The sequence below is a fragment of the Podarcis melisellensis genome (assembly GCF_964234715.1).
Source record: "Podarcis melisellensis genome assembly, chromosome: 2".
In the NCBI taxonomy this organism is placed as follows: domain Eukaryota; kingdom Metazoa; phylum Chordata; class Lepidosauria; order Squamata; family Lacertidae; genus Podarcis; species Podarcis melisellensis.
In genome coordinates, this window is record NC_138529.1 from 73,072,288 (window position 1) to 73,085,758 (window position 13,471).

A 13,471-nucleotide genomic window follows, 5' to 3' on the forward strand; every position below is an offset into this window, starting at 1 on the left:
TAAATCCTGATCCTCATTCGAACGCTGGGGCTGGCTGAGACAAAATGTTGGCCTTCAGAGCATTTTCAAAAAATTGGGTGCTGCAGTTCCAGTGAAAATGCCCCCCAGACATCTTCTGTTACCCTCAAGAAGAAAGCTTCTGTTGATGCTTCCTTCCCAGAATGGGGTTGCAACTTCAGAAGTGGGGAGGAATCCCAATTGTGGCAGGATCTGTAATTTTCTGTGTATACTACATAGGACTGTTCAGGACCTCTAAACTGCCATTCACCACCACCTCATGTGGCTGCAAGTTCCTTAAATGAAGAACTACTTTCTTATGTCTGTCCTAAACGGCGTTTTCACAAGTTTGTCTTTTAGTTTTGGGTTCTCTGCCTCCGTTGTAGTAAGTAATACAGGGGTAGCCAACATGGTGCCTTCAGATGTTGCTAGACTCCAGCTCTCCTCAGTCCCAGCCAGCATGACCCAACTGGCTACTCCTGAAATAATACAGCATGATCTATTTTAAGTAGTATTATTTTCAGGCATTCCACATTTCCGGCTTTCTAACTGTGTCACTCATGGATTCTTCTACAGACCAGTTCCTTATTCTGATACTTAATATATTCCAAATTATATATGGGCAGAGCTGGGATTTTTATAATTTTTCATCTACCGGAAAATGACATTTCTCTCTCACAATAAAAAGCAAAGCCTCGCTTTCACTCCTTTATCAAGAACGAAAGTGAAATATTGATAGTTACTCAATGAAGCGTGTGACCTATTTCTTGCTCTTCTATAAAGCAGAAAGCAAAAAGCTAATGATTTTTCCTCTGGTGACACTGTGCAAAGCCTTATAAGGCTGTGGTCTACAGCCACTTGCAGTTATTTTGGAATGAATTTATTATTATTATTTTTAAGCTTAGAGAGACTGCCAGGATGTATGTGTGTTAGTGCACCAAAGTCGCCAGAATTAGTCACAACATTTCCCCTTCTTAAGACTGTATTTTAATTATTATTTTTTAAAAAAACATGTGACATTTGAACTGCAACAATTAACCAATTTCATAAATCTAATGAGAAACTTCCTTTCGCTCTCCTCTCTAAATCTTGTCCCACCCCTCCACAAAAAAACTTTTCTGATTTAAAAACAAGATAAAACATGGGCAGGTACAAAAGAATATGGTGTGTGTGGTGGAGAGGGGTTGGATAAAGATCGGAACAGATGTACAATTTGGTTTTCAATGAATGCTTCTATTCAGAACATATGGAATACACTTGACCAAAAATTGGGGAGGGATTGCATTCGTTTTTCTTTTCAGCTGGGCTAATGTTAGGGGCTAGCTCAGGGAGCCTGATTTCTGGGTCTTTTGTGCTGGGCCCCATATCTTCTGCCCCTTTCCTCAACTTAAACTTTGCTTTTATTGCAAAGCACAGTGCTGGCGAGACCCCAGCCACTCACTGTCTTAATTTGCTCAGAGACCTAAATTTGTGCATATATAGAGCACATGCACATTTCTTTCATATTCATTTCCCAGAGGGTTTTTTAGGTACTGAGAAGCGCCCCTGCTTGCAACTGCCTACCAAACCTGGTGGTGGTGTTTTGAAAGCAGACTTTGCCAGTGCCTCAATGCAAATCCTGCCCCAGGATTCTTCTTCTGGCCTCCAGACTGATGCATCAGTCTAGGGAGCAGGGCACCAGGCTTCTCCATTGGTCTTCTCCTTGGACCAGCATTGTGGACAGGCTCCATCCCCATGTGCCATGGCAGCTGCTAGCAGCCCCTTGCCACAGGCTCTTTCCCTTCCAGGGTGCATCAGCTTCTGAGCGCCCCGAGTCCCAGCAGCATGGCTTGTGTTTTGCTGTCACCTTTGTTGCTTTCCTTCTTCCTTCATTTCACCTCTGTTCCTTTTCCCCCCATCCCCACCCCTGTTAAACAGGTCAAGACTGAAATCAGCGTCGAAAGCAAACACCAGACCCTCCAGGGATTGGCTTTTCCTTTGCAGCCAGAAGCTCAACAGGCCATCCAGTTACTAAAACAGAAGAAGATCAATTACATCCAGCTGGTGAGAAGTCCGTTTTTCACTATTCGCTTTGGCCTTTTGAACGCCTCTTGGACTTCTGTGCAAGCCCTGCTTGTTCAAAGGCTCTTGGTTCCCCCCGAGCCAAATGTTGTTCTGAACTGTGTCCTCTTGCCTTTGTTTATACAGAAGCTGGACCTGGAACGGGAGACCATAGACTTGGTCCACACCAACGCCACTGAGATAGCAGACCTGCCTAAAAGAATTCCTCAGGATTCGGCCCGTTACCACTTCTTCCTGTATAAGCACTCTCACGAGGGATATTATCTGGAGTCAGTTGGTAAGACAGCCTTGTCTTTGTCTTTTTTTACAGACCAGAATTTTGCTTGCCCTTTGCAAACTGTATCTGTGCCTGTCCAGTCATTCATCCTTCCTTCCCTCCCTCTAGACAGGCATAGGAATTTATTTTCTGAATGTATCAAAGGGCTCTTCCCACCAGTGCAGGTTCTTCTCTCCATGAATCTGGGGAACTGTGATAATGTGCCTTTTAAGTCCTTTCTGATGATACGTATTTGCTCATGCAATTTCTCCAGTGCCAGAAGCCTCATAAGCCATTAGTTTAGTGCCGTGATGGCCCAACTTGGTCCTCCAGCTGTTTTGGGACTACAATTCCCATCATCCTTGACCACTGGTCCTGTTAGCTAGGGATGATGAGAGTTGTAGTCACATAACAGCTGGAGGGCCAAGTTTGGCCATCACTGGTTTAGTGCAAAGAATTCCGATATAACCAATACTAGAACTTTTGAAAACAATACAGTACATGAAAAGGAAGATGCTTGTCTGCAAAACTTTTTCCTACTCTTTGAGTTCTGCACTTCCTTCCATTATAGTTGTTGCATGCATGGTTTTGCTCCCTATAGTTTTGTGGAATTAATCATGGCCGGACCCAGGGATGACTGATTGCCCTGTTTTTTCTCTTCCTTGCAGTATTTATCTACTCCATGCCTGGTTACAAATGTAGCATCAAGGAGCGCATGTTGTACTCCAGCTGCAAGAGCCGACTGCTTGACTCCGTGGAACAAGATTTCTGCCTAGAGATTGCAAAGAAGGTAAGCCTAGGCTGCCGCCACCCCTTGACCCTTAAATTTATATTTGATGAAATCCTCCTCCTTCCATATGGACATTGGGAGCTGTGGATGGTGTGAAGGACTGGTGGGACAGTAGATGAAGATTCTTCCAGAGGAATTCCTCAGGACCCAGTATATAACTTGGGGAAGTGTCCCGACGTTGGTCTTAAAAACCTTAAGACCAATCATTAAAAAAATATTTAAATACTTTAGTAGCAGAAGATCAGCTAGAGAGGCAGTTGGGCTTTTGGATGACAAGGGTGTCAAATATGTGTTAAAGAAGGGGAAAGAGACTGCAGGGAAGCTGACTGAATCAGCTGCATCTGTCTTCCCAGCAGAAGATTTAGGTCAGATCCTGGCCATCTAAGGAAACTGTGCTTTGTCCCTAAGATCAGATTGCAAATTGGAAAATTGCTGATTTTTTAAAAAAAGGATCCAAGGGATTACAAACCAGTTAGTTTAACGTGTTTTGGGAAACTGGTGGAAACCATTATTAAGGATAGAATTACCAAGCATCTGAAAGAAGAGTTCTTTGCAGTCATGGGATGAGAGGACAGATCCTCTCTTAGATGAGTAACGGCTTAAGGAAAAGGAAGCAGAGAATAGGAATAACTGGATAGTTCTCACAGTGGGGGGAGGAGGAATGAAGGAACTCTTGGCCAAGAGAAATTTCAAAATTGCATGGCTGACCTACGAAATGATGAAAAGCTTGTTGCTCAGATGAGGAGCTGTGATACTCAGATTCTGGAGATGAAAAGTAGATCTGGTTGGAAGCAACATTTTAGAGTTGCTGCTGGATGGTAGAAATGATTTTGGGGAAAGAGGTGGACGAGGGAGGTAAGACTGGCATCACGAGGAAGACAGTCCTTGTCTCATCTGAGATGTAGGTGTTTTCAGAGGCCAAGGCAGAGGACTGCATCTCCTCTTTCCTCTTTGCCAGATTGAAATTGATGATGGAGCTGAGCTGACAGCAGAGTTCCTGTATGATGAGGTCCACCCCAAGCAGCATGCCTTCAAGCAGGCCTTTGCCAAACCCAAGGGGCCTGTGGGAAAGAGGGGACAGAAGCGACTTATCAAAGGACCAGGCGAGAATGGTGAAGACAGTTAAACCCTCGTGGACAGGAGGACGGGTCAGGAAAGGGGCTGCGGGTGCCTACCAGCCTCCGGAATCGCAGCTCCAACCAAATCCACCTCTCTGCATCTGAGCCTGTCCACCAAACTCCAGAGCTGTTTCCTCCATCTCTTCTTTCAAAGTCGTCTCCACCTGGTTTCATTAGAGGGAGGGAGGGTAGGAATCTGGGGGCAGGGAGGAAGAGAGAGAACCTCCAAGCCATTTCTCTTCCTTTTTGCTCTGTCGTTGTGTAAATCCTGGGAGGGGGGGAAACCATAACTGTTCTAGATTTAAATGACTCTTAAAACTGATGCTCCTGTTTACTGCTTCATATTGTGACCTGGTTTACTTGGAAACGGCACCGCTCAAAGGATTTTCTTCACCACTTATCTGGGGTGGGGTATTCACACGCAAAGAGCAGAACTCTACCCACCCCCATAAAAACACCCTCCAAATACCTTTTCTCTCACTGTTACAAAACAGTGCATCAATAGTCTTTGGAAATTCCCATACCATTAATGTCATATTTTACCAAGATGGCAAGTTTGCCTAGGAGTTGACTCAGTACTCACTATTTGAGGTTTAAGGAGTGTGTTCCAGGGATTAACACTGCAGCAGGATCTCCCCTCCCCCCTTTTTGTTTAAAACCATGGAGTTGGTGGGGGAGGTGCTAGAGGTTAGTGGGATTTGCTCAAACGACATAGGTGTGTTTTTTGGATGAAGAAAAGTTGTTCATCTCCAGGCAGCTGAAGGAGAGGCAGCCTGGTTCCTGATAGCCACTCTCATTTCACCAGTGAAGAGGCTTGGCGGCCAGTTCCAGGCCTTAACAGGTAGCCTTGTTTGTGGCGCCACAAATCCACATACAGGTCCTGGGTTTCACTGTCCACTTTTATGAGTTTTGTAAAGCTGTTTCTCCCCCAACCTCCTCTGCCTCACTTTGATGGCTCATTGCCTCACACTGTTGCAGCCACATGAGAAGACGAGAGCAATTAGAAATCAGGAAGTGCAATCCCTGCCCAGTTCCTCTTGGTTGGCTCCTTGACATTCTTAATTTAAGGCTGCCACTTCTTCTTCTTCTCGTGTCACCTCCATGTATAGCTCTGGTATGCTTTACCACACGTTGCCACACCAGCGCCTCACCTTGCAATTGGCTCCCAGCCAAATGGCCATGTCAACTTACCTAGCTGTTGCTCTGACTTACAGGAACTGCCTTTTCTCAAGCTAGATGGTTCCAAATATTGCATTCAGCTGGCTGTTGGCTGTGAAGCTGTGAAGCCTTTGGGCCCCTCGGCCCAGTGATGTATTTGCTCAGGTGTCGTCCTCCTCCCTCAATCGTGACACCTGCAGTGGCACCTGTAGGTTACGATGCAAAACCAGGCTCATCCTTAGCTATACAGTAAAGCTTTGCCAAGCTAAGGGAATATTGGCCCTTCCACAGGATGCTGAACGCTGAACGGGTTGTCTTCTTCATGGGATGCACTTTCCCCATGACAGATGTTGTTCACTGTGGCAGGAATGTTCTGTGCCCCAGAGTGGTTGCTGCAGCTCCATGTAAACCAGGTGGAAGGAAGGGGCAGCTGCTGGTGTGATGGTGTTACCCATGTGCAGGGGGGCTGGAGCAGCTCATGATGGAAGGGCAGTTGCATTGCCAGGGGTGTTGGTGGTGGAAGAAGTCTTCTCGATCCGCTCTGAATGCAAGAGTAGAAGTAGGCCCTGACTCAGCTCAAGCCAGCAATGTGACCCAGATTGGGGACTTCTGATACCATTGTAGTAGATGACGATGTGTTCATTCCATGGGGGTCACTGAATTTAACGTGCATGATTAAACTTCTCCTTCTGACCCCTGGGGAGCTTCTTAGTGGTCTGTTTTGTATCTCATAAAAAAAAACTCCACACAAATGCTAAGCCTTTTTTCTCCCTTTTCTCTTTTTTTTCTTTTCTTGCATAGCCAATTGTGTGGTGTTAGCTTGATGGCTTTGAATCGTGATTTCTTCCCTGCCCCTCCCTCCACCCCCCTTTTATGAAGTCAGTGTATTCTTTTGAAGTCTACAGAAGAGGCAGATAAGTTAAGCAGCAAAGAATGCTGCAACACTTGTGAAGGAAAGAGCCTGGGTTTTCTCTAGCTCGCTCATTCCCATGGTGGAAACAGCTGGGCCTTGGGCCTGTGATTCAAGAAAGGAAGGGCAGGTTTCTCCAAGTTCAAAGCACACTGCCCTAGGGCAGTTTCAAGTATCTGGCTTTTTAAAAATGATTTAAAGAATACAGAACAGCGCATGCCATAATTTCAGAGGAGAAACCTAGATTTTAACTCTCCCATAATCTTTTTATTTTCCTGAGAGGTATGCTGGAATGAATTGGAAGGACGGTCTCTTCTAGCTTTTAAGAATTTCCTCCACATTGGGCAGCAGGCCTTGCTTCCAGTATGTAGCGCTCAGAAGACATTGATGAGGTTCAAAGTTTGGCCTAGCTCAGCATGTCATGTTCAGCCAGCAGGATCCAGATTCAAACAGGGATAATGAAATCCTCTACTGGGGGTTTCCTCTCTCATTTGCCTATATTTTCTGTGACCAAAACCCAAACTGTCAAGCTACATTCAGGGACTGCAGTGGTAGGTTGTCTCACTCCTCCACCCCCAATTCTTGTTCCTGGAACACCGTAACTGTTGACAACTCTAGGCCAGGAGTTGCCAAGCTGGTGCATTCCACATGTCAAACTCCCAATTTTCATCAGCCCCTGCTTAGCATGATGGGAGTTGCATTCAAACAACATTTGAAGGACACCACACTGGCTGTCCCTGCTCTAGGCTCCCCAGCCGCCATTATTTGGCTTATCCCTAACCCCCCACCTCCCTGTAACAATCCTGTGGGGCGAGTCTGCATTCTAGGTGGAGTGTGCTATGCACCTGTGGGGTTATCTAGCCCACCTGTGCTTTCATTCATGTGCTTCTGGATGTTGCCACCCTCTGTGGGCATTTTTACTGCCACTGTGAGACATAGTGAATCAGCGAAAAGCTTTCTTGTCTTGAGATAATGCATACTGGTGCCTCTGTCATCCCATTCCCTCAGGAATGTGCAAGAAGTCCAACATTTTTAAGAGCATCTACCCAAGGCCCAAGCAAAGGGACATCCAGATGTGAGCATTTGCTGACTCAGATGCATTTTCCATTCTGTAGCCGGAAGATGGTAACCAGCATGTCACAGAGGATACATTTCTTTGGGATCCCCCACCACTGCCAAAGATTAATAAAACAAGGATTTCATTCCATTTTAAGTTTGTCTAGCAAGGTCACTGTTGACATGTTCTTTGCCATGTTCTGTTTAATGGATTAGCCCCATGTTCGTTATCCCACAACATGTCCCAAAGGAATTTGGTGGCTAAAGCAACCAAGACCTAGCTTGGCCTTGTGTGATATTTGGAGTCCATTAGATTGGTCAGATTTATCAGTTATAATTTAAGGACCTATCAGAACTTCCATGAGGGAAAAAGAGAGAATTAGTAGCCTACATCTCAGTACTCCCTTTCTTGTCTCATTTTCTCCTCTCCGCTAACACTAAAGGCCAAATCTCAGGATTTCAGAGAGACTAGTTACAGAATCGTTGTGTCTCCCACCGCCTACCCACTGACCCACGAACATGACTGGTGCCTGCGGTTACTCCACTATGCGATCTAAATATCTGGAGCCTCTCTTTTTTATGGAGGGGTAACCCTTGTTTCCGAGGTGACGAGATGACTTTCAAAATCAGCCATGCTGGATGAAGATCACAATCATGTGACAATCCCATAGATATCCAGCCTTCCCCCATCCCATGCTTCCCAAGTATCCATCCAATCTGCACAATAGAAAGCTTCCCCCACACTCCTTACCTGTTTTGGAGGAAACACCCCAGCACTGGAACGCTTCTAAGCTGGAGAGGAATATTACTCAGAGCATGGGACATCCTTCCTCCCGTGGGTATCCTCAGGTATCTCTGCCTGTGGAAATCATTTCCCACCCCTAAAACAGTCTCCAAATTTATTAGGCTGGATCAGAATCAATGAGTCAAGATAACATCATAATTTTGCCATCTAGGAGGCAAGTCAGAGAAACAGAAGACATGGTTTCTCCCCTTTTAAAATGTTTCAGTTTATTTTAGTGGGCCCACTAATATTGCATCATTATGGTGGCCTAGGTAGTTGCTGTACTCTCATTTGGAACTTGTTTTGACTTGAATCATTTTAGCGTTATATGGAAGCCCAGGGGCAATGTTTTGAAGGGCCCCAAAGTGGCAGGAGCCCATAGAGCATTGAGACTATGCTACTACTGAAGAATGGTAAGTATTCCTGCACATGCTCAGTGGAGGCTGCGATAGGTTTAGTGCACACACTGCTCTAGCAGGTGCTTAGCTGTAGTGGCTGAAAGGCAGGGCCAATGGACAGCGTGGTAAAAGTGATCACAGCCATCACTTGACTGTAACTTGCCACAGTGACAAGCAGGCCAGAAACTACCACTACCTTATTCACACTAACAGCATGCAGAATCTTAACATGAGCACCAGAGGTTTGGAGAAACTTAGGAAATGCACATTCCTGATTGGACTGGGTGATGATGTGGGTTTGTAGATTATGGGGGAGGCAGGGCACACTGTACTGAATGCTGTATTTTCTAAAAAATAAAAAGTATTTTTAAAACAGTTGGTTTTTGTGTATTTCTTTAGTAGGTTGAGGCAGCTGCCTGCCCTGTGTTGGCTACTTGAAAGTTCACTATGCAAAGACCGCAACCTGGCAGAGACTCTGTCATTGGTGGTACCGAGGTGGTACTTCCGGTGGCTATTTCCGTGCACCAAAGGGAGATGGTGCTCCACTTGCTTCTAACAGCCCATCTCCCAAACTCTGTCACTGCTCAGTTTACTGACTCATTTTGAGAATGTTGCTGATGTTCTTCTGCTTTTTTGGCTGGTTCCAGCACAGCAGAGTGTACGGCAAGCGGAGAAATGTGAGATCTGTTTCTTTGTTGTTTCGCAGCTGCTCAGAAAAATCACAAAATATCCCTTTGATTTACTGCATAGAAAAGTTGTTCATCATCAGCATGCGCTTAAGGCTGAGAGCAACTTGCCCAAGTTAGAATAGGTGTTTTGCAAGAGCATGAGGAGGAAGAATATTCCTGTGAAATTGAATGTACACACTTGACCCCAAGTGTGCTTAACTTAATAGTAGCTGAAACTTGACATTTTGGTGAGTATTCCTGCTCTGAGAGATCTTGCAGACGAGTAGTTCTATTTGCTGTGAATTTTGTAATACGTAAGATAAGTTCCTAAGTGAGTGGAAGGAGGCATTCACCCATGTAATCTGGGTGGCTGCTCCCAGACTCTGGAGAAGGTAGACTGGCTCCCTCTTAGCGGTCTTTCCACTAGCAAATGGAAGACCTTGTTCCAACAGGTTTTGCGGAATTGACTGCTTTTAATGAAAGGGCTAGTGTTGTGTTTTTTTTGTGTGTGATTATTTGTATGTTTAAAACCAATTATATATATGTATCAAGTTTTAATTCTATTAATATTTAATTGTTTTTTAATAGTCCCCCCCTTGTTTTTAAGCAATTATTGTTTTTATCTATAAGCTGCCCTGAGTCCCATTTGGGGGGTGGGGGGAGTGAGGTATAAATAAATACATAATATGAATCCTGTTCATGTTCCCAGAATCAAGCCAGAGCTGCCATGCACATAATGGGACACGGTTATGGATCCTGTTCTTGTTCCTGTATGAGAGCCGTTTCATTCTGAATCTCTTTATTCTCAGCACTAAGAACAGCTTGTGGCTAACTAGTTTTAGGCAACTGTAGACCACAGTCTACTTCATCATAGATGTGATAGGATGTGGGTTTCTTTAATACGCTTGATGTGACATTCTGGCACATTGAGGTGAGTGAGGGGGACACTAGGAGGAAGACACAGAAGTTCACATGTTCTGCACATGATAGCAAGTCTGGCAGGTGAGGTCATGAGAAATATGGGTTGAGTGGCAAGGTCTCCTCATAGCAAAGCTACCCCCCAACTGCTTTGCTAGGACTGCAACTCAACCCAGCTTATTTTCAGCCCACATTCTTACCACACCAGTTTGGCCATGGGTCTTTGAGGGCTCAATTCATGCAATATCCCCTCCACTTTTACCTACTTACTTAATCTTCCTGTAAACTATTATGTGTGGCATAGTGGCCTGTTTTCTAGATTGGAAAATGCACTCTTGTTGTCTTTCATATTGGTTGTAAAAAAATTGTCTTTCACTCTTGTAAAAAATAGTGTGCTTTACCTCCAGGGGCATTCATTTTCAAGCTAACATGTCCGCTCACCTATTACACTTCAACCATGTGTATCTACTGGTATTCCCTATGGTGAAGGCAGCAGTGTGCATCTCCCATTGGTTGGGGGAACAGGACATGATTGTGTGCTAATAGGTTGGGACTCCCAACAACTTGCCTAATTGTGTGTATGGAAATGGATGTCTCCCCATCACCTCTTCTGGTGTTCAGCCTTGCAAACCCCAATTTGTGTGTAGTAAGCAGGTGTGTAAATTATGAATCAACCCCAGCCGATAAGCATGTGTTCAGTTTCTAGATAAAGGTCACTGTACTGAGTTAGTCAAGCCTTTTCCTCAAGCGTTTGTGGTAGCCAGCTTGACGACAAGAATACAAGTTTGCATCTCTGGAATGTGCAAGGGACAAGTCGGAGCAAAGGCAGGAATGCAGACCCCTCATAAAAAGGGAGATATTGTCTGTAGGCAGCTTGTAAGATCACCCTAATTGCTCTAAACTTAACCAGCAGTGTATAATCGTTAACTTTGCTGCAACTCTGTGGGAGGGCCAGAGCCAAAGGAATGTGATTGCCAGTTCCACAAAACAGCAAGTGCTGGCTTGTGTGCAGTCAGGTCTTCCTGCCCATTGCTTCAGACTCTTGTTTTCATTGATGCTGCATGCCTTGGTTGTATTCTGGCTATAACTGGGGGTGCCACCTTCTTTTCATGAGAGCCTCCATGCCTTCAGCAGCTGTGTGATAACCAGGCATTAAATAGGTTTTGCCAAGGATGGGGAATGCGAAACATGCTGAATTCCTGCCTGTCAACACAGCTATGGAAGCTTCTGTTTTCCATTTGGGATTGCCACCCTTTCTCAGTCTCTGTCTTGGGGTCTCTCGGTGCTTAAAAGGAGATGGCAATCATTGCCTACTGGGTAGATTTTGGTGCTGCTTAGCTTGCTTTTGAAGGTAACTCTGAATATCAATCAATTCAGCTGGAACACTGGAAGGAGGTAAGGTGGCTTTGCAAATGAATGGACTTCAAACTTTGAAGACACAGGTATGTTGCCTGTTTTTTTTTTTTAAGCAACAAACACACACCAGATGTTTGCATCTTGATCCTATTGGTATTTAGCAAAACCTTCCATTCTCAGTCTTTTTGGGTCTTGAAGGTAATGACCTAGTTGCTTGAAGACTTTATCTACGAGACAGCAAAGATAACAAATTGTAATTCCATCTTGTGTAAAATAATGTTGCCCCTTAGATTACATAAATTGGTTATAAGGCCCTGGAACCATTTTTCATGATTACAGGGGACAGATGCTCTCTAGGGGCAGGGGGGGGGGGAGTCTGCTGTCTTCTAATGCAGGGATAAACGCAACGTCTGTATTCTGACCAGGTTTTACACTCGCACACCATCATGTCCCAGAATGCCAGCCTTGTAATGGTTCCCCCCCCCCACTTTCCCAGCTTTTGCCAATGTATTCTTGCAAAATCCAGGAAGTGGAAGAAGAATTCATTTGATGATGTTTGTATATCAGTGCCAGCAAGGAAATGAACATACCTTTTTGGCCTTGTGTTGGAAAATAAATACCTGACTTTCCCTGGCGATTGTGACCAAAAGGTGTGGTAAGCCCCTCCCCTTCCCATGCCTGTTAAATGTGGAAGCTAGGATTGGCCCTCCTCTCTAATCCTTTGTTTTTTGATCTCATAAGCATAGGACAGAAAAGTTTGACTTGTTAAGGCAGGCGGAGAAACTACATCAACGTTGTCTGAATGAATACTGAAAATTGCATGGCGTATAACCAACCAAAAATAAAATAAATTGAAGCGCTAGCGATGGGTTGAACGTGAATGCTTGCTATCTCAACATTTCCCAGGCCATCTTTCATGTGTTACTATTCTCCCATCATGGCTTAAATGGATGATTAAATATTGTGTAAATCTAAGTTGCAGCTTTTAATCATCTGGAGGGCCACAAGGTTCCACTATCTGATCTAGATCAATCTTGCGGCTGATGCTTGGGGGAGCATCTTGCTGCCCTCCCCATCTGCCTCTTTTCCTATATGTAGCAGCAGCCCAGGACCAAAGGATAAGGCGGTGGCAGCAAAGATCCTTCTACTCACTCCTCCTTTTCATGACCCTTTGTTTTGTTCCTGATCCCATCCCTGCTGTATAGCACAGAGAAAAATGGCTGGGCCTGGGCAGGGGGAGAATTGATAAAACCAGGAGAGGACCTGCTGAAGGGAGCTGTGTCTGTGCTTCTCCTGCAACATTAGAGCTATGTGCCTGTTCTCTAGATTTGAGTCAACACCATGCACAGAGAATGCGATGCCGGTGGCAGCAGCTCCTGAAAACTCTGCTACAGATGTTGATGAGCTACAAGTCTCATCAGCCCCAGCCAGCATGGCGAATGATCATGGATCATGAGCGCTGTGGTCCTGCAAATGTTTCTGGACTACATGATCCATATCCCTAAAGGAAAGATGGGGAACATTTGCTATTGAGGGCTGCATTCTCTTACAGGTAATTGTTCAGGGAAACAGGGCAGCTGTGGGCAGGGCTGAGGCCAGCAGGGGAGAAGAACTACTTCTTTTCTTCCACCCTTTCTCCCTGCTCAGCTGGCTGCCGGAGAAGTAGATCGCTGTTACCAGGAGTCTAACCTGGTTCTCTTGCAGAAGGCCTTTGGAATTAGGCTAGGTCTGCAGGTGGCCCACCCCAGTCTAGATCATAGTTTCTCATGTGGTGCTCCACAAACTCCATTCAGGTTGTCAAAACAGTTTAGAGTATCTGTTGCTCTGCAATTGATTTATTCTTTGTGGCGACTGAGGTTAAGGCTTTTGACCTGAGGTTACAGCTGACAAACATGACACCTGAGACTACAGGACTTTGCTCAGAAAAACAGGCACATCCATCACAGTTGGAAAACAAAGACTACTCTTATGGTCTGTCAAGAACCTCCATGCACCCTGTTT

At 45.1% G+C, this 13,471-nt stretch overlaps 1 protein-coding gene and 1 long non-coding RNA gene across 4 annotated transcripts in view; one reads left to right on the plus strand and one right to left on the minus strand.

The window, feature by feature from the left end:
- The window catches only part of TWF2 (twinfilin actin binding protein 2), a 63,520-nt gene extending 54,617 nt beyond the window's left edge, over positions 1-8,903 (plus strand). For all 3 annotated transcript variants that reach the window (XM_081900346.1, XM_081900347.1, XM_081900348.1), the window contains 4 exons: positions 1,915-2,040; positions 2,185-2,335; positions 2,983-3,104; positions 4,063-8,903. In XM_081900346.1, the coding sequence (XP_081756472.1) occupies positions 1,915-2,040; positions 2,185-2,335; positions 2,983-3,104; positions 4,063-4,230 (567 nt within the window). In that variant the 3' untranslated portion in view covers positions 4,231-8,903. The remainder of the gene's footprint in view (positions 1-1,914; positions 2,041-2,184; positions 2,336-2,982; positions 3,105-4,062) is intronic.
- Positions 5,311-13,465, minus strand: LOC309363920. The gene is made up of 2 exons (XR_014165655.1): positions 10,720-13,465; positions 5,311-10,429 (listed from the first exon to the last, which is right to left on the minus strand). It is a non-coding gene; the product is annotated as an uncharacterized lncRNA (long non-coding RNA).
- Positions 13,466-13,471: the final 6 nt, after the last annotated feature.